The sequence below is a fragment of the Bipolaris sorokiniana genome (genome assembly GCF_000338995.1).
Source record: "Bipolaris sorokiniana ND90Pr unplaced genomic scaffold COCSAscaffold_2, whole genome shotgun sequence".
NCBI lineage: Eukaryota > Fungi > Ascomycota > Dothideomycetes > Pleosporales > Pleosporaceae > Bipolaris > Bipolaris sorokiniana.
Genome location: NW_006911896.1, coordinates 355,196 through 372,509, shown reverse-complemented (window position 1 = coordinate 372,509; position 17,314 = coordinate 355,196). Strand labels below are relative to the sequence as shown.

The window sequence follows — 17,314 nt, the reverse complement described above, 5'->3', positions numbered from 1 at the left end:
GACGACGCGAAATGGGCGCCAGATATGAACGCAGTGCGAGCGACGATACGATTCGCAATAGCAACACGGAGACTCGATGCAAACTAATATCTAACTAACCACTAGGTAAACCTTAGCTACTAACGTAAACTTATTAGCAGCCTCGTGCAACAGAAGTAGACACCGCTTCAGCCGCCGAAGATAGGACGCTGAACACTTAGAGAATCTCTTGGAGATGCCGACTCTAAGCCAGTCTACCACCAGCAACACTAACCCACGAGCATCTGACGAGGAATAGCAGTAAATAGAGAAGAAGCATGCCAAGGTGTTAAGTAAGGGCTTCGACTTAGATGATAAGCTATATAAAGAAGCAGGCCAAAGAAGACATATGGGCTAAGGAGACCAAGACTAAGTAGAGAAAGTGTAGTTAGACTAGCGTTAGTAGCCCTTTCGGCTCGGCCGCCGGGCGTAAATAAATTGTGTGTGTGTGTACTCTCGTACGTAATCATGCGCATCAGATAGAGAAATGCAACGACACATTCATCACCGCAAACAGACATTCTTTATGATGATAATACAACTAACTAATAAGCCCACACTCACTGTTTCCCTTCCCGCGGAGCATACACCAAACACTCACAAGCCTCCCTCATCCTTCACATATTCCCCTCGCCAAGAGACCCGACACCACCCACCGGAGTCGTATCCCATTTTACTACTGCCGTTTGCAGCCTACCACTACCATCACCACACGGAATAGCATTCTGCGCCGCATACTTACGCAAGGGATGTGGCGCTGTTTTCTTTTCCTGGGAGCGGCGCGTGTCTTCGCTGGGGCGCGGACTCGCTTCGGGAATGGATTCTAGGAGTGGGAGGTGGCGGTGGAGCGGGCTGAGGAGGGGATTTGCGTCTTGGTGGTGCAGCTGGGTAGAGACTATGGGGCCCATTTCGTTGTCACTAGGGGAATGTGGGGTGCTGTTGGAGTTGTGAAGGCGGCGCAAGCAGCGGCTGCAGCAGAGGGTGGTGAGGAGGCCGCTATTGTGGGTTTTTGTTTTTAGTGATTGTGGTATTTAGTTTTGGGGGGGTTAGGGTTGTTGTGGGGATTTTCATGATGAAGGTGTTTTTGGTGCAGGAGAAGATGTTTTGGCTAGGCGTGAAGACTTAATCTATATAGCATTTGAGAGGGTGTTGGTGCAATAGCACTCACAACAGCAATGCAACCGCCGCAGAAAGTCCCCCAATTAGGACCCTCTGGGTATTTCCCCTGCCCTTTCCCCCTTTTTCTGGAGGGGTGCTGCGACGAAACAGGCGGAATGGGAAACTTGGTTGTAGTGACGAACTTCCCGACGTTTTCTCAAATGCTGTAATGCTTTCTGAAGGCATCCATATGCCATCCTTAACTGTACCCTTGCCCTGGCGAATAGCAGCCCGTTCTTCTTCTGTACAAGTATAAACAGCGTCTCTGATCCAGCAGGCTGAATCTGGCTGAGGCGGCACCGTATTCTTATGATCAGAAGTGTTGGGTCCTTCGGTTGCAAACGTAGACAAGTCAGTCTCGTGACCCGTGCTAATGTCGCGACCTTGAATAGTCCGACTGAAGACAGCAAATGCGGTTTCTGGTTGGTAGTATGGTACCTGGTGACCAGCATCGTAAATTCGAGAGAATGAAAGGTTGCCATATTGACGCACAGCTCCGCCAATGTAAGATGGATTGACAAAGATATTGGCATAGCCAGCGGCTGGGAAGGCGGTATCGTACCCTGGAACAAGACTAGCTAGCTCAAGGGATCCATTCTGGCCTCCGTACCAGTTACCTAGGAGATCTGCGTCACCGTATATCAAGGCTACCTTTATGCCACGAGCGAGCAAACGCGCCAAAGAGGCCAGCTGCGTCCCACGAGCAGCATCTCCGTCTATAGCAATAGTCAGCAAAGCTCTCTTTCTAGAGAAGCTTTTCAAATAATATGACTTACTGAAGTTGAAAGCATTCTCAACAGTCATGCTATGTGAGGTGAAGTTGACTGAAGCGCCGATGGACTGTAGAACTCTGGCATCATTCAGATATTCTATGTAGGAGGCAGCCGGCACGACCTGAGGCTCCACTCGCACGTCATAAACACTTCTACCGATAGCCATGACAGGCAAAACAGCCAATTGGCAGGTTAATAGAGCACTTGCGCAAAGCTTGTTAGTGTCCTCATCAGTACCGAGATTGTTGGGGTCATTTTTCGCCGCGAGCACACGACATTGCGTTATCAGATCCCTACAGCCCATCTCTCCGTTGACCACGGCTATTGCATTCTGGTAGGTCGTAATGTTGATGCCTTCGATACCGTATGTGTTGTTGTATGCGAATTCCAGACCCGATGTTGTGGTTGCAATAACATCCAGGACACCATCTACAATGCCTACTGAACCCACACGGATCTCCAATGCATCGCTTGGTACTTTTCCATCTTTTATTTCTTTGTTCTGTGCTTCAAAATAATCTGCAAAGATGGGGCCATACATGCCCCCATAACTCTCGGCAAATAAATTGATGGCAGCAAACTCGACAGCATCACTATCAGGATGCACTCCTGGAATGTATTGAGGGAAAGCGGAGAGAAAACCTTGTAGGAAGTGCCAGGTCGATCTGGCGGCGATGGCAGTCAAGTCTTCTGTGTTTGTGGTAAGACCAGAAGCGAACGTCCCATTTTTGAAGCGCCAGGCAGGTATATCAGTCGGAAGAGGCGATGGTTGCTTGCGGGCATCCAAGCCGGTAGGGTCATCGTTGCTGAAATCTACAGACGCATTCACCCGCTCATCATAGGAGAAGCCAGTCTGAGTGGGCTGATCGATGAAGAGTATGTTGGAACTGCGGTCCCAACCCCAGGGCCTGGGCTGTGTAGTATAGCCGCCATTAGACTCTTGTACAACCTTGCATGGCCCTACTTCAGTAAAGAGGCCAACCATGCTAGATTGCCCAGGTCCACCGTTCAGCCATATTGTCAATGGTGCAGTCTCTGGGCTGTCTTGAGCCTCAAAAAACCAGAAAAAGGTATTGATTGAATAGTTTTGCTGAAAGGGTGCAAGCGTAAACGGAGGAAGATTGACATAACCCGAGTACTGCTTCTGCGTTTCAGCGGTTGTAGAGCATATGTCGGATCTAGGCTGTTTGAAGGAGATGGTGATGCTAGGGTCCACAGGTGATTTGAGAATGGTGTCATAGGTTATAGGAAGTGGATACTGCTGGGCAAGTGAGAGCCTAGAGTCAACAGCAATAAGTGTTAAGATGATGTGTGATAGTTGGCGCTAGTGATGTGTTCAGTCTGCGCACATACTTGCTCGTGTTATGTGAATACATAAGTGGGCTTACCATGTTGTCGGGTACCAGCTCATTAGCCGACGACTATCGCATGGAAATGATAAGAGGCCTGAAATACTGCAGAAACCAGATGACAGGTGAAGCGTACAAGCAAGCAATGTGCACCGCTGTGTAACGTTGGAGAACAAACAAAGCCGTAGCCTGCCGCCCCTACTTGTACTTTCATTGCGACTCCCTTTACAGCTGTTAAGCGACAGGCTACCACGTCGAAATAGGAATCTCCTAGCTCAATACAAAGCAGCTGCGCGGCAAGGTGAACGTGCAGAAGTGAGCCCCATAACTTTGCGGCACGGTCGCGCAGCGGCCGATGACGACTAATGGTTTAGCACTCAATGCACCGTGGGCATGTCCGGCGCAATATTCCTACATGCCTCTCAAACTAACCATCTCGAGCTCACACTACAAAATGCTGCACAATCAATAATGCAGTACCACCTTTCTCAGACACATATCTTCCGTGTGCCACGATTCGAATACATAGCCTCACTATGCCATGCGGCACAGCACGCAAAATACTTCAGCCGCCTTGCAAAGACAGCGCTACCACGCACCTCGGCAACCTATATAAATGAATGCAGGTGTACTGGATCTTGCACTTTGCAGCCGACCGCTGCACAGTACTCAATCCTGAGTTCATGCATCCGACATCCATGGTGTGTGGACGGGTTGCGTAGTGAAGCGATGTAGTCAACTGTGAAGAGCGGCGTCTGCTAGTTGCATCCTTCGCCCATAGCCACCGTATATCCATCCGACTGCATCTGACATGTCGTTGTGGTATGGCGTCCATCCTTGAAACAAGTTAGTTACAGCTGAGTGTATTTGTGGGGGTTGGAAGCCTGCTCACCTTCGGGGGCAAAGCCACCAACAGTGGTTCCTTTGATTTCTTTCCAAGTTCTTTTTTCGCTGAGACCCAATTGTACTACTCTTGCCCGCTTACCTCGCTTCGCCAGGATCCTGACCTCGCCTTTCATATCTTGCTCCGGTCCTGCGATCCGCCAGTCCTCGTTGACTCTATCTCCTGGCTTTGCTGCCCAGGGCTGCATCGTCTGTCCGTCCTCGGTTTTTTCACAGCCGGTAGCTGCTTGCTGGTCGTACGGAACGATGTACATCTTGACCTCGGCGCCGTACTCGACTCCATCACGTTCCTTGATAAGCGCATCCCAGTTTTCGGGCTGGGCTGACCGTTTGTGCCGGTGGTCGTAGCCCGAGGCGATGAAGTCGGTACAAGGTGTTATGTAGGTAAGCTGTTTCCAAGCGTCGCTATTGAGGAGGCTTTCGATGTCGAAATAAGTTGTAACGTCTCGCCAGCCATCGCACATGCCAAAGCCATGCCAGCAATCTTCCACAACTAGTGTATCAAGACACAGACCAGGCAGCAGATTAAACGCATTTGCTGCATAGTAGGTAGGATAGTAATGCGTAGTCTCTCCAGTGTACAGGGGGAATGGATACGCGCGAACCCGAATGTGGCGCAAGCGGGTCAGCACACTCTGATCAATAGAGAGGAGTGTCTCGAGCAAGTTCTCAGTACCGCGGAAGTGAATGGTGCAGTTGAGCGGAAGATGACGGCTGGCCTCGGTGTAGATCTGGCGACAAGTAAGAAGTAGTGATGTGCGACTAGAGGCGTTCGTTTTGCTGCTGGGAAGGCCTGGGTGTTTGAAGCCGTGTCGAATGGTGTAGCTACCAAAGAGAAACCCGTAAATGAGCTCTCGTAGCTCGACAGGTATGGTGAGAATGGTTGGTGCGTTCATGGTGCTGTAGTCGATGGCGTGCGATTAGACGGAACGGCGAGTGATGGAAGCGAGATGGTTGCTGATAAGAAGTAACGCAAGTAGTAAGTATATAGCACGCAAACACCAAGCCCAGCAAACAGATACAGAACAGCGTCACTTGGACTAGTAAGCACTACAACGTTGACATGAGCTGGACGTGACGACAGCTAGGCGCCCACTCCAAGCCCTGGCGTGCGCACAATATAAGGCATTGCTCAGCTTGCACGCTGATAGCTTCTTCCTCGGCTGTCATGGGCGGCAGTAGGGTAGGATGACGTTTCGCTTCCTTGCGCTAGGACTGGCTAGCGCGCTTCGGACAGGTCCAAAGGTCGTGTGCTAGGTCACCGACCATGAAAGACTAGTATGCCATACATTAGCAGCTGAAAGCTGTGTACATACACGTGCCAGGCCTGCCGCCGAAACTAGGAGTACTATACAAATCCCGCCGACGCCTTCGAGGGCCACACTCCGGCGAGATCGACCGGTAGTCTAAGCGATGGCTTGTTGTAGTGCATTAGGGGATGGATGGAATACTTGATTCTGGGTATCTTTGATGCGCGCTCAAGTCTAGATCTGCCTCTTTCGACCGCGACCTCCAATCAACTGTTGCTCTGGTGTATGTATTACTCCGACTTTGACCGCCCACGAATACGCTGCTGCTCCTCTTGCAGCTTCTTCTGCTGCCACTGCCACTCCACTAGTACGGGCAGGAATTGCCAAAGATCAAACTCGGGCCACAAACATTTGAGAAACACAATGGATGTATTCTCATGAGCCTGCCACAGCATGAAGTCGCTCAGTCGCTGCACACCAGAAGTGCGGATAAGCAAATCGAGCGGTGGAGCGTCGGCTGTCATCATGTTGTCGTTCAGTGTCTGGGCACTAATCGACTCAGGATCCAGGAATGTAGGTTCCGTCTGCGACTCATCCTTGTCTGGTGGATTAATGACTGTTGCGGTCGACGAAGACCGCCCGTCTTCCGCTGAAGCAGCTTCTTTCGAAGGCGACACTGGACGTGACTCGGCTTGTTCAAGTGCGCTTTCTGCATCCTCCTCCAACATTTGCTTCCGGATATGCTGCGTAATGTGCGATTCGGAAAAAGCGCGTTTCGGCCAAGTAGACAGATTATGCATAGGGGTGCTATACGTCTCGACAGTCTTCATGACAGCGGTCGTAATTTCGTGGCGCGACGTGTAAGGAAAGCAGACATTTAGGACAGCTCTGTTCAATGGGTCAGCAGACGTCTTCGCACTGGGTGTTGTTGTGTACTTCTTGTTGTGGGCGGTCATGGCCACGGCCTTGTCTACAGCCATAAGCACATCTTGGTTGACAAGCTCGCGCTCACCCAAGACTCGAATGGATGCACCGTAGCGGTCCAGTAAAGCACCATGCTCGGCTAGCTGTTGCAGCTTCACCTTAGCCATGGACATGAGCGCATCCACCTCATGCTTCGAACGCTTGAAGTTCTCAATACTGAACGCATAGATTGTCACCACTTTCACCCCGGTCTTGTAGCACACCTCGAGGATCTGGCTAGTTGTCAGTATCATAACCAGCAAAAGAAATGCTCCCTTTCCATGGTTCATCGTACCCGAGCCAGCGATTCAAACCCTAGATTGTGCCCTTCTACAGTCTCAATGTGGTGATTGCGTGCAAACCGCCTGTTCCCGTCCATGACAAACGCCACATGTTGCGGGATTGGACCCTGCTTGAGAGACCCAATGAGGATCTCCCGTAGTTGTCTGATTGTCCACGCGACCGGAGGCGAGGTTGCGAACCACTTGTGTATGCGGGAATCGTGGATTGACCCCATTGTGAATATTGTCGAGGTGCTTGGCGTCTGTTCTTTAGGGGGTTTTGGAATTGCAGTGCCGAATCAGGGCGATGAGGATGCTAACAGAGATGCTCAGAGGCTTCGCTAAACAATGGCGCTTCTTGTGCTAATTAGGGTATCATGGCGTATAAAAGTTGCAGTTCAAGAAGAGACGCTACGTAACAGGTCCAAGGCGCAGTGCGCCCTGACGCGCCTCCCAACGCATCTGACCATGGGCTTCTCTGCGAGGTGAGTGGCTGGTTGTGATGACTAAGCGCGGTGCGGCCTGCGCCACTGCTTCCGACCCTGCAATCCTTGCCGAGCTTCCGTCCATCTCTCACTTTTCCTGGCCGCGAGCCTCGTTGCCGCGTCATCAAAGCCGGGCTCTTCTGCTATCTCTATACACATCATCTTCGCACATTTCGTCCTTGTGTTAACGGCAGAATGGCTGAAGAGGCTCAGCTCAGCATCACAATGCTTGCCGAGCAGCTGGTTGAAGGCTTTGCGGCTTTGAGTGGAGAATACCAAGCGCTGTTTGATCAGCAAAAACAGGTGGAAAGCAAGCTCTCGTGGGCCAAGCAACAGGTATGTGACAGCTGCTAGCAGCCCTCCTCCCCTCCTTCCATGATGATACACTTTAGCTCTAGACCTGCAGCTGCTCTCGCGGCTTTGACAGAAAACAACCACAGCATGACCTGATTTCGGATTTCCTCCTTCCACGTTTAAGCACACATTATTCTGCAAGATCCAGTCTGACATTCCACAGTATCTCGACCTACTCAAGCGGTTCGCGCCGGACACGCTGTCGCAAGATCATCTTACTTTTTTGCAAGAGCTCGAGCGAATTGGGGACGAACAACCACATATGCATGTGAATTTGGTGGAGCAATTAGCAAATAGCGACGATGTAGAGCGCAAGAGCCGGGCATTGGTCATCCAGAAGGCCGAGGAGGCTGCTGTTCAACTGCGTGCCCCTGAAAATACTACAAGTGTAAAGATATGGAGCGGCCCATCAGCTGATGTACCGACCTCGCAACTTGAGACACAGAGTAATAGAGCTACTTCACCTCTTGAAAAAGATTTCACAGTTGCTGGAACGCCCAGTAAGCTGGCTTGCCCTTTCGCATCTGGGAGTGGTAGAGGCAGCCCTCTTGCTACGCCGCGAAGCTCGACCTCACGTCTCAGCCTGCGCGGTCGTAGGTCCAAACGACCCTCGTTCGCCGATCCTATCCGCGCCGAAATATGTAGCAATAAACCTGCCTCAATGACTGCCTCGGTAGCTGCATCTGGGTCTGCTGCCGTCTGTCCCATCCGCTTCCTTGACCAGCATAACCCAGAAGAGGTTGCAGAATACTTTGAAAAACACAAGCACGAGCTGCCCAGGAGCCACGAAGTTTGCATCACACGTTTCCAGCGTAACCAGGATAGCATTGAACAGCTGGATCGCAAGTATGGCAACTTAGTCAATATGATTCAAGGCCTGGGTCAAAAGCATCAGGCATGGCTGCCTGAGGACCCTGACGATGCTATAGACGAAGAACCGGAAACTGAACCTAATCACAATGTCAACGCCAGAGCAGATACCAAAGTCCAAAACTGGGCTACAGCTGTCTCAGCAAGTCTTCATGATGGTACCCCAACCCCTGAGGAACAGCCAGAAGACCATGCCATGGACGAGACTAGAACAGCGCACTTTGACCGTCCGCTAAAGGAAGTCCGAGTAGGCGAGTCTCCAAGTCGGCCTTGGGGCATATCGATTCCAGCGAAATACACCAATGCTGAGAGCTCGTCGTCAGTTGGCTCCGTCCCAACTGCATCACCACAGTTTCCGCTAGACACTGGCCGACCAGTGGAAGATACGCCACAAAGTACAGGAAAGTGTCCGTTTGATCATCGAGCGATGATGAATCAAGCACATGAACAGCATCAATCAGCACAAGCTGTCCCGCCGCCGTCATCGCCGCCCGGAGTCGCAAATACCCAGGCGCCACCCGCAGAGCCCCTGCCACAGAGACAACCCCCAGTGCAGAATGGGGAGACTGGAGGCCAACGGCTGATACCCCAAATGATATTCAATGGGCCAGTGTTCCTAGGGTATCCGCCAGACCAGCTGGCTCTGTTGTTACAAAACAGTAACCTTGGTGCAACGATGCGGTAAGATTGAAGCAACGAAAGCGAAATTTGAATTCACTGGCTGGTTGATTTGAGGTATTGTATTATAATCAGAAGGTAGGCTTCCATGACTGCTTGCCTCGCAATTGTGTGTCACTATCAGCCTTCCGAAGTCATGCTTTTTCTTCTCTGCGCTTTCATTGATCATTGCCACTATGCTATGCAGTCTCGCTCTGGTCTGCCCAAGCTTGATTCTGAATCGACGTCGGTTGCCCTGCTGACTAGTCCCCGGTGGCCCTGCTTATTTCTTCTTCAGATCTGTCATCCAGGTGCGCACGCCTTTTGCGCTGTCGTGTGCCGCACGGAACACTTTGTCGGCATCAGCTGCAAGATTCCGAAGTTGATTGGTGGATACTCACGCTGCCGTTCATTCTCATCTAGGCCCCGCATAAAGTCGGCGCCTTCACCCAATGCACCCCGTGGGTTATGGGCTTGATCAGCTATTAAAGCAGCCCTGGCCTTGAAGGTCTGTGGGGGTTAACTCTAACTAGATGCTGGAAGGCTTGGTACAATACTCACATCGCTCAGTACCTCGATCATCTCTTCCTCCTCGAACAGCTCGAGGATGCGTGCTCCGAGATTATAAAAGTGCGGAGCCAAAGCACGCAGATCGACGGTGCGTGGGTCAGCTTTGAGTGCGTTCAAGACGCGTGGAGAGAGGGCCGAGGGAGGATCGATAGTGACAAGAGAGGAAGTGTTTAGACTCTGGCTGTAGATAATGTAAATACATGGCTGTTGGAAAAACACAAAGATCAGTTTACCTTAGTGCAAGCATCTCGCCTAGCCATAAGGGAAGTTCGACTTTTGAGCCTTGCTTCATGTCGCCGTTCATGTTGCCCTCGAGATAGCCGAGACCAGGAACGGTAAGCTCAAAGGTACAGGGCACCTTCTGGGCATCTGTAAGGATGGCATCGACGTCGTAGTACGAACTCATGGTTTCTGAGACACGTCAACTAACCAGTCTACTTGGTAGAAGGAATAAAGAGGGCCAAGGCTTGTTGATGATCAACATACAGCTGGTTCAAGCTAAGAAAATGCCGGGAGAGAAGGCTCGTCGAGGACAGCAGATAGATGTGTCGCGTGTCGTGCCACAACCATGTTTGTGCATGCGGACGAAAACGCAATGAAACGGGAACATGGATGAGATACAGGACAGACATGGCCTTAATTATGGTGACCAGAACAGTCACGAGGCAAGTGCTAGGAAATACTGGAAATGGGATGGGGGGTAAGTTGCTTACTATGTGGCAACCTCAGCGTTGCGCGTCTCGTGAATGCCTGGCGGAGGTCCGACGATATATATCTTCGTATAGCGCAGTCGGCTCGTATGCAATCAATTATTACTAATACTACCTCTCACCAGCTGTGCCCACGAAGCAGTGCAGCCCGTCTTGTCTTTGTGGTGTGCACTCAAAGCCTCATTCGTCTAGGCCTGACTGGCTGGCTTGCTGCTACATCGCCTGGCCAAAGCTTCCAGCACCTTAGCATTAGTACATGTCATAGGGACGAGGCGCCGGCTACCCACATGAACCACCTCACTCTGTCAATCATTGCACCCCGGCTGAGCTCATCTCCACCAGCATATCCCCGCAACATCGGAACCTGGATCCCATACAACGCAATCGTTCTGTAAGTCGCGTGCATCTCTCAATTCGACCCTCAGCCCCGCCGCCGCCTTGGATGATGCGCTTGGTGGTGCTCACTCTATTATACATATACACTTCACTGCCCCAGCCGATCACCGCTTGCCCTCCACTTGGTCAATCATTTGCTTACTTTTTCCATTCAAAGCGAACAAACAAGCCTTGGCTCTTGTTGATTGCGCATTGCTAGCTCGACATTAATGATCCTACATCTCAACACCTTCCCCACCGCGCCCTAGCCATACCCCGGCCACACATAGACACCCTCACGCCCCTTGCTACCAACCGGCACCATGGCCGTAAGCGAACGCATATCGCAGCTCATGAGCGCCCTCGACACCGGATCTGGTCCTGATACATCTCGTGCCACTTCTCCTGGTGGCGACTGGCGACAGGCCAACGGCACCGTTAACGGGGCTGACGACAGGCGTCGCCCACGGACATTTCCATACTTTGAATACCTTCCATACCAGACAGAAGATCAGAGTGATCGTGAGGAGAGTCTGAACACATGCTTGAAGCACCTCTATATTGCCGTCTCAGCGGGCGACTTTGCGCCGGGCGCAGTACACTGGACACGCGAGATTCGGGGCTGGCTATCACTCAAGTTCGATCTTCCCCGCAGCACGCGGGTGAAGCTGGTAAATCTTTACTATGAGCTGGCGTTGGCCCCCGGCCTAGACTATTTGGTGGCCGAGCGCTTTGCAAGCATGTTCATGGTCTTGACTAAGTAGGTGAAGCTGAAGCTGGAGTTTGGGTGATGAGTCGACACTGACAGCTTGACAGGCGTAAGCACTACCTCCGACCTGGCATCGACCTGATACTCGATTGGCGGCCGTTGTATAGAGAGTTGAAGATGTTTGTGCTGCCCTCAGAGTCGGGAGGCTCGCACCCGCCCAACGTGAAGCGGAACATCCGCACCCTGACTAAGATGTGCACTTTTGCGCAGTCATACTTCGATCCCAAGGATATACCAGCCATGCTAGAAGAGCTTCTGCCCTTCTTCAGCACGTCTTTTAGTGAGAATGCATTCGTCGTTGTGGGGCTGCTCAATCTGCTGCTCCCAACCCATCCAGCGCCAGAGGACATGAAGCACCTGCTACCGCAAGAGTATCTTCCCACATTTTTCCACTTGTGGTCACTAGTAAACCGATCGCGACTCTTTGATGCACACTATATCGACACCCTGTCGAGGTTGGCGCGGGACAACCTGACAGCGCCGCATGTCCCCTTTTCGCAGTACGGCATCTTCACAGGAGAGCAATCGTCCCAGATATTCACAGCGATTCTGCGGTTGCTTGAGATCCCAGTTGGTCAAGCAACATCCCCGTACAGCAGTTCTGTCGATCTTGGGGCGGGGTTAGCTGTGATGCTAGATCGCGACCCGCGCAAACACCCGTCTACACACCACATTGCTCGCATCATCGCCATGTCGTTGTCACCTGCATCCGCTGAACATCCAGACTCCACACTTACCAAGCTAGAGGGTCTAGTCCAAGCGGTAGAAACCTTTTTCCACCCTTCCAACTCTGGGAGCTGGACTAGGCCGTTAGCACAGTTTGTGTACTACCTGGCAGATATCTTTGTACTGCGTTGGAACCGAGAGCATAGCGGTGAGATGGATGTGCCAGAAGAAAGACGACTCAATGATGCAGTCAAGCGACGCTTTGTGCTCTGCCTACGCGAGGTCACGTTCATGGGCATCTTCTCTAAAAGCGACAAGGCAGTGCAGTACGCCTTGTCCACTTTACAGAGTCTGGCGTATCTCGAGCCCAACCTGATTCTTCCAGGTGCATTGCAGCGGATTTACCCTGCAATGCAGGGGCTCGTCGAGGTACATCGCACAATCTCGTCTATTCGTGCGTTGCACATGCTTTCAAAGGTCATGGCCAAGACAAAAGGCTTCCGGTGTCACGTTACGTCGGTGCTTGGGCTTGCGCTACCTGGTATTGACGCCAACGACCTGGAAAAGACGCTGCATACCTTGCAATATATTCAGGGTGTATGCTACCTCATTCCGTTCCAGGATCTTACAAAAGCAAAGAAGGCGTCAAACGAGGAAACAACTAGAGACGGAGCAACTACGCCTTCAGATGACGCCGGTGGTGACACCGGCCTGGCTGTGGAATGGATCACAGCGCAGGTTGATCGACTGGAAAATGCCAATGGTAACATCGAGATTAATTACGATGAAGAACTCAGTGATCAAGACGAGGCTATGATTCTACGATCATCCACGACCGGACTCAATGAGTTCCTCATCACATTCCTTGGTCGTGTTTTCACGCTATTGGAGAATTTGCCAGATGCATCTAGGGTCCGCAGTGGTTCTCCTGAGGAATATGTGGTCAACCAACTTCCAGCGGCTTTCACGCCACTTCTTGCTGCGCTCTCTCCCGAGTTGTACGATATCGCCCTTGATAAGATTGCCAACTTCATCACGAACCACGTGGTTCATCAAGCAAAAGACGCCATTGCGTTCATCTGCAACAGTCTTGTTAAGATCAACCCTGAGAAAGCCCTCAAGCGCCTTTTGCCACATCTTCTTGCAGGTATCCGCACTGAGATTGATGAAATCGGTGCTGGCTCGACGCGAACTACAGGTGCAGAAGTGCTTCCACGTGATCGTGCACTTGTTTGGAATCTCTGCATTCTTAGCATGTGTGTTGTCCATGTTGGCGACGCAGTTCTTGAGTGGAAGGATGAGCTGTTTGAGATTGCAGAATACATGCAGCAGAAGTGTCGTGGCACACCTACCGTACATGTTTCCAACTTCATCCATCACTTGCTGCTCAACCTTACTTGCACATACACCATCGACTACTCCATTTATGAGCAAGATGAGCTTGAGCAGGGCTTGTCAACAGAGTCGTGGGGTAGACAGGTTGATGTCAAGAAGCTGGATATCAAGTGGCACACCCCCAGCTCAGAAGAGATAGACTTCGCTATCAAGCTTTTCGAAACTCATGCTAACAACGCCATGAAGGCACTTCATGCCCTCACACAGCCGGACTCTCCAATCAAACGCGAAGGCACTGGAAAAGATTGGTCTGATGAAGTATCTCGCAATCTTGTTCTGTTGCGACTGATCATTTCTGGTATCTCAGTCTTGTTTGATGTTCGGCACGACCAGGTCGTAGATGGCAACAATGCATTAGACGATGGCTCAGATTTAGACGCAATGGACACAGAAGGCATCGACGACGATGCTGGTCTTGGCGAAGCTGAAGACGAAGAGGTGAAGCCTACCTTTCAGTACGAAGCTGGTTATCCGCTCCGTCGTGGTGACAAAAATTACACACTTGTCCACGACTTACGTAGGCAGGTTGGTGAGATGCTTCACAGCGTACACCAGTTTTTGATTGAGAAGCAACCCGATGATGTGCCTTGCTTCAACTCGTTGTACAATGCCTATCGCTCATGGTTCATCGATGTTGGTATTGAGCGATCTGCTCATGTGCTTGATCGGATTTCAAGACTTTTGGAGAACGACGAGCGACCTTTTAGATTTAGTGGACTGCGCAAGCAGTATCCAAGACCTCTGCTAGTCCGGCGTGCAAACGTCTATCACCTGCAGCGTTTGAGACACAACGCCAACCCGCGACCAAAAACAGATCTCGACATGACTCTGTTACTAGATCTTGCCGAATCTAGCATCTCCCTCTACACTGAGATTCGACGTACTGCGCAGACCGCCAATGAATCAGCCGTTAAGTGCGTGCTTGGCGCTAGGCCGCTTGTCATTCCATCCTTACTAGACGCTTTTGTCAAGGCTGTCGCTGAGAGTGATTACCCTCGCATCAAGGGTGCCATGTTCGCTCTTCTGTTTGGCAGTTTGGCAAAGACAATTAGTCGAGACTGGCGATTTACTCCCAAATTGATCAAGGCCTTCATCGAAGTTACTGGTGCCGACAAGCCTTCGGTGCAAAAGCTTGCCACCAATGCCACTTTCCAAATCATGGACATGGGTAAAGCAATGGAACGCATGGTTATTCTGCCCAAAGAGGTAGTGGAGTCTATTGCGTATGCCATTGACTCTAGTGAGGGTGACAGTGTACATACCAAAGTCACCAAGCGGCGAGACTACATCAAGAAGAAGCGAGCTCGTATCGAAGACAAGAAATCTGAGCTATCCAAGGAGCTTGTGGAGATTGCTAACACTGAGCATTGGAAGAAGGTTAGCAGGACTGCGGCCATTATCGTCAATCTAGGCATGCGTTACGACACTGTTGCATCCGACGAGATGATCGACCTTGTCACCAAGGGATCCATTGACCAACATCCTAGTCTCCGGGGTTTGTATGCTGGAGCCCTCATCGGCCTCTACTCAGTCATCCAGACACGTGCCATCACGGGTCACGACTATGAGAAATATCTGTTGAACGAAGAAGATCTGCCAGACAAGATTTCGGTGGAGACAAAGCCAGAAGATCCTAACTGGACGGCAGAGTACTTGGCGGCATTTGCTCAGCCGGAAGCCAAGTATTACATCGACTTCGATTATCCTGGATGGCTGGTGTGGACCAAGAGTATGACTGCGTTCAAGCCAAATGCTCCGCAGCTGTCATATGACGAGGTTGAAAATGGGGTTCGCCAGAAGATCGCGAAGCATCTTACGCGATCTTGGTTCTCCAACTATTTCGCTTTCATGAAGCAGGAGCCACGCGACAACAGCGCTGATCGTTTCCGCATGTCAAGTGCAATGGTGTTAACCCATTCGTTCGATCTTGTGTTCTGTGGCCTGACAGAAGCTACATTTGAAGACATCAAGGATCTGACCCAGTCAGTATATGCCGATGGCAGTGATAAGCATCAACACCGCGCGACTGCTGAGATCATGGCTGCATTGCTTTCATGTGCACCAGATCTCAAAGCCGATCAACGGGAAGCGGTGTGGGAATATGTCTTTCCTATTGTCCGCGGCATCTTCCAGGACGGTCTGACGCCAGAAAATTCCGGCTACTGGACCACCTTCCTGCATGTCGTGTTGCAATCCAAAGATCCTCGACGTGGATGGCCGCTTGTCGACTGGTTGGCCAGCTTCCGTCTCGATATGGATTCCAATGCTGCTTTCAAAGAGAGCTCAAAGATCCATCTACTTACTCAGTGCATCTGTGATGCTGGTTGGCATTTCCGGTTGGAGAAGCCAATTTTGGAAGACTTCATGAAGCATCTCGACCATCCGTACAAGGGCGTGCGTGAGGCTATGGGCCAGACTATCGCAAGCATCTTCAGGACGCGTTACCACGAATCATATAAAGATGTCGGTACGCTTATGAAAGCACAGAAAGAGGCTTCATCAATCGGAGTCCGACCTTATCAACCTACGGAGGAGTTCAAAAAGACCATCGTCGATGTCTTTGACCGACTTGAAGTATGGCGCCAGGAGCGTCCTGCAGGGCAGCAAACACCTTCTTCCTACACGTCTGGTGGCAAAACAGTCTTGCTCTGGCTCGACACCACTCTTTCTTCGTATGAGTGCACATCACTCGTCAGCTTCTTCCCGGATGTGTTCATGGAGCAACTACTCCATATGATGGACATTAAAGAGGATCCCGAATTGCAATCTCTCGCCTACCACGTTTTCCGGCATCTGCCAAACATCCCCCATCGTGAGGGCGAGGATTCGGAATTCATTGCTGCGCTAATTCGGATTGGACGCAATGCAACCAGCTGGCATCAGCGTCTCAGGATCTTGATCAATATCCAGGTTATATACTTCCGTCGGTTGTTCTTGATGAGCGAAGAGCAGCAGCAGAGCATGTTCGACTGCGTCTCTGCTATGCTGTCAGACTCTCAGCTAGAGGTGCGTATGGGCGCAGCTACTACCTTGTCTGGTATGATCCGCTGCTCGCCGATTGCATTCCGTGATCGTCAAGTCTCAACGCTTAACGAGCGGTTCACCAAGCAGCTTGCCAAGAATCCACTACCAAAGAAGCGCATTCCAGGCACGCCGACGACTGAGCAAGGCAAGCTTGTACTCATTCGCCATGCTGCTGTATTGGGCCTAGGTGCGCTCATTCAAGCATTCCCTTACCAAAGCCCTCCGCCAACCTGGTTACCGGAAGTGTTGGCTACACTTGCAAGAAAGGCAGCAGCTGATCCTGGTATGGTGGGCAAGAGTGTCAAGACTATTCTTGCAGACTTCAAAAAGACCAGGCAAGATACCTGGCATGTGGATGTTAAGGTATGTATCTTAATCCCCAGTAGACCCATGAGTGTATCTCGATACGAAGCAGATGCTAACAGTAAAAATAGGCGTTCGAGCAAGAGCAGTTGGAGGATCTGGAGGGTGTACTGTGGAAGAGTTATTTTGCTTAGATGTAAAACAGGCATTCGAGAACCAGGATGGGCGGCATTCACGGGAATTTGGGGAGAGGGGAGAGTCATGTACTATAGCCAATAACAGAGAGGAGCATAGCTATGAATGATATGACAGGGTCATGAGTGCATGGCGCTATGTGGAGAATATGCTATTCTCCATAGTTCCGTGCTTATACATCAAAACGATACACTTATGACTGTACCTGCTGCTTACTCATGCGTCACGGACGAAGAGACCAATTCT

General features: G+C 51.1%; 5 protein-coding genes across 5 annotated transcripts; 2 read left to right on the top strand and 3 right to left on the bottom strand.

The window, feature by feature from the left end:
• Positions 1–1,182: 1,182 nt before the first annotated feature.
• COCSADRAFT_80386 (uncharacterized protein) lies at positions 1,183–3,255 on the bottom strand (the record flags this gene model as incomplete). The annotated part of the gene is made up of 2 exons (XM_007697544.1): positions 1,183–1,866; positions 1,975–3,255. Coding segments are annotated over 2 exons (1,965 nt in total), but the record flags the coding sequence as incomplete, so codon positions are not given.
• Positions 3,256–3,686: 431 nt separating this feature from the next.
• On the bottom strand, positions 3,687–5,419 carry COCSADRAFT_267667 (uncharacterized protein). The gene is made up of 2 exons (XM_007697543.1): positions 4,191–5,419; positions 3,687–4,134 (listed from the first exon to the last, which is right to left on the bottom strand). The coding sequence occupies exons 1-2, from the start codon at positions 5,095–5,097 to the stop codon at positions 4,034–4,036; spliced, it is 1,008 nt and encodes a 335-aa protein (XP_007695733.1). The 5' UTR covers positions 5,098–5,419; the 3' UTR covers positions 3,687–4,033.
• A 322-nt stretch (positions 5,420–5,741) lies between these two features.
• On the bottom strand, positions 5,742–6,931 carry COCSADRAFT_80720 (uncharacterized protein; the record flags this gene model as incomplete). The annotated part of the gene is made up of 3 exons (XM_007697542.1): positions 5,742–6,339; positions 6,388–6,647; positions 6,710–6,931. The coding sequence occupies 3 exons, from the start codon at positions 6,929–6,931 to the stop codon at positions 5,742–5,744; spliced, it is 1,080 nt and encodes a 359-aa protein (XP_007695732.1).
• A 347-nt stretch (positions 6,932–7,278) lies between these two features.
• COCSADRAFT_32964 (uncharacterized protein) lies at positions 7,279–9,401 on the top strand. The gene is made up of 2 exons (XM_007697230.1): positions 7,279–7,516; positions 7,698–9,401. The coding sequence occupies exons 1-2, from the start codon at positions 7,376–7,378 to the stop codon at positions 9,087–9,089; spliced, it is 1,533 nt and encodes a 510-aa protein (XP_007695420.1). The 5' UTR covers positions 7,279–7,375; the 3' UTR covers positions 9,090–9,401.
• Positions 9,402–10,626: 1,225 nt separating this feature from the next.
• On the top strand, positions 10,627–17,273 carry COCSADRAFT_107963 (uncharacterized protein). Its single transcript, XM_007697541.1, has 4 exons — positions 10,627–10,732; positions 10,895–11,476; positions 11,533–16,933; positions 17,005–17,273. The coding sequence occupies exons 2-4, from the start codon at positions 11,040–11,042 to the stop codon at positions 17,065–17,067; spliced, it is 5,901 nt and encodes a 1,966-aa protein (XP_007695731.1). The 5' UTR covers positions 10,627–10,732; positions 10,895–11,039; the 3' UTR covers positions 17,068–17,273.
• The last annotated feature ends 41 nt before the right edge of the window (positions 17,274–17,314 follow it).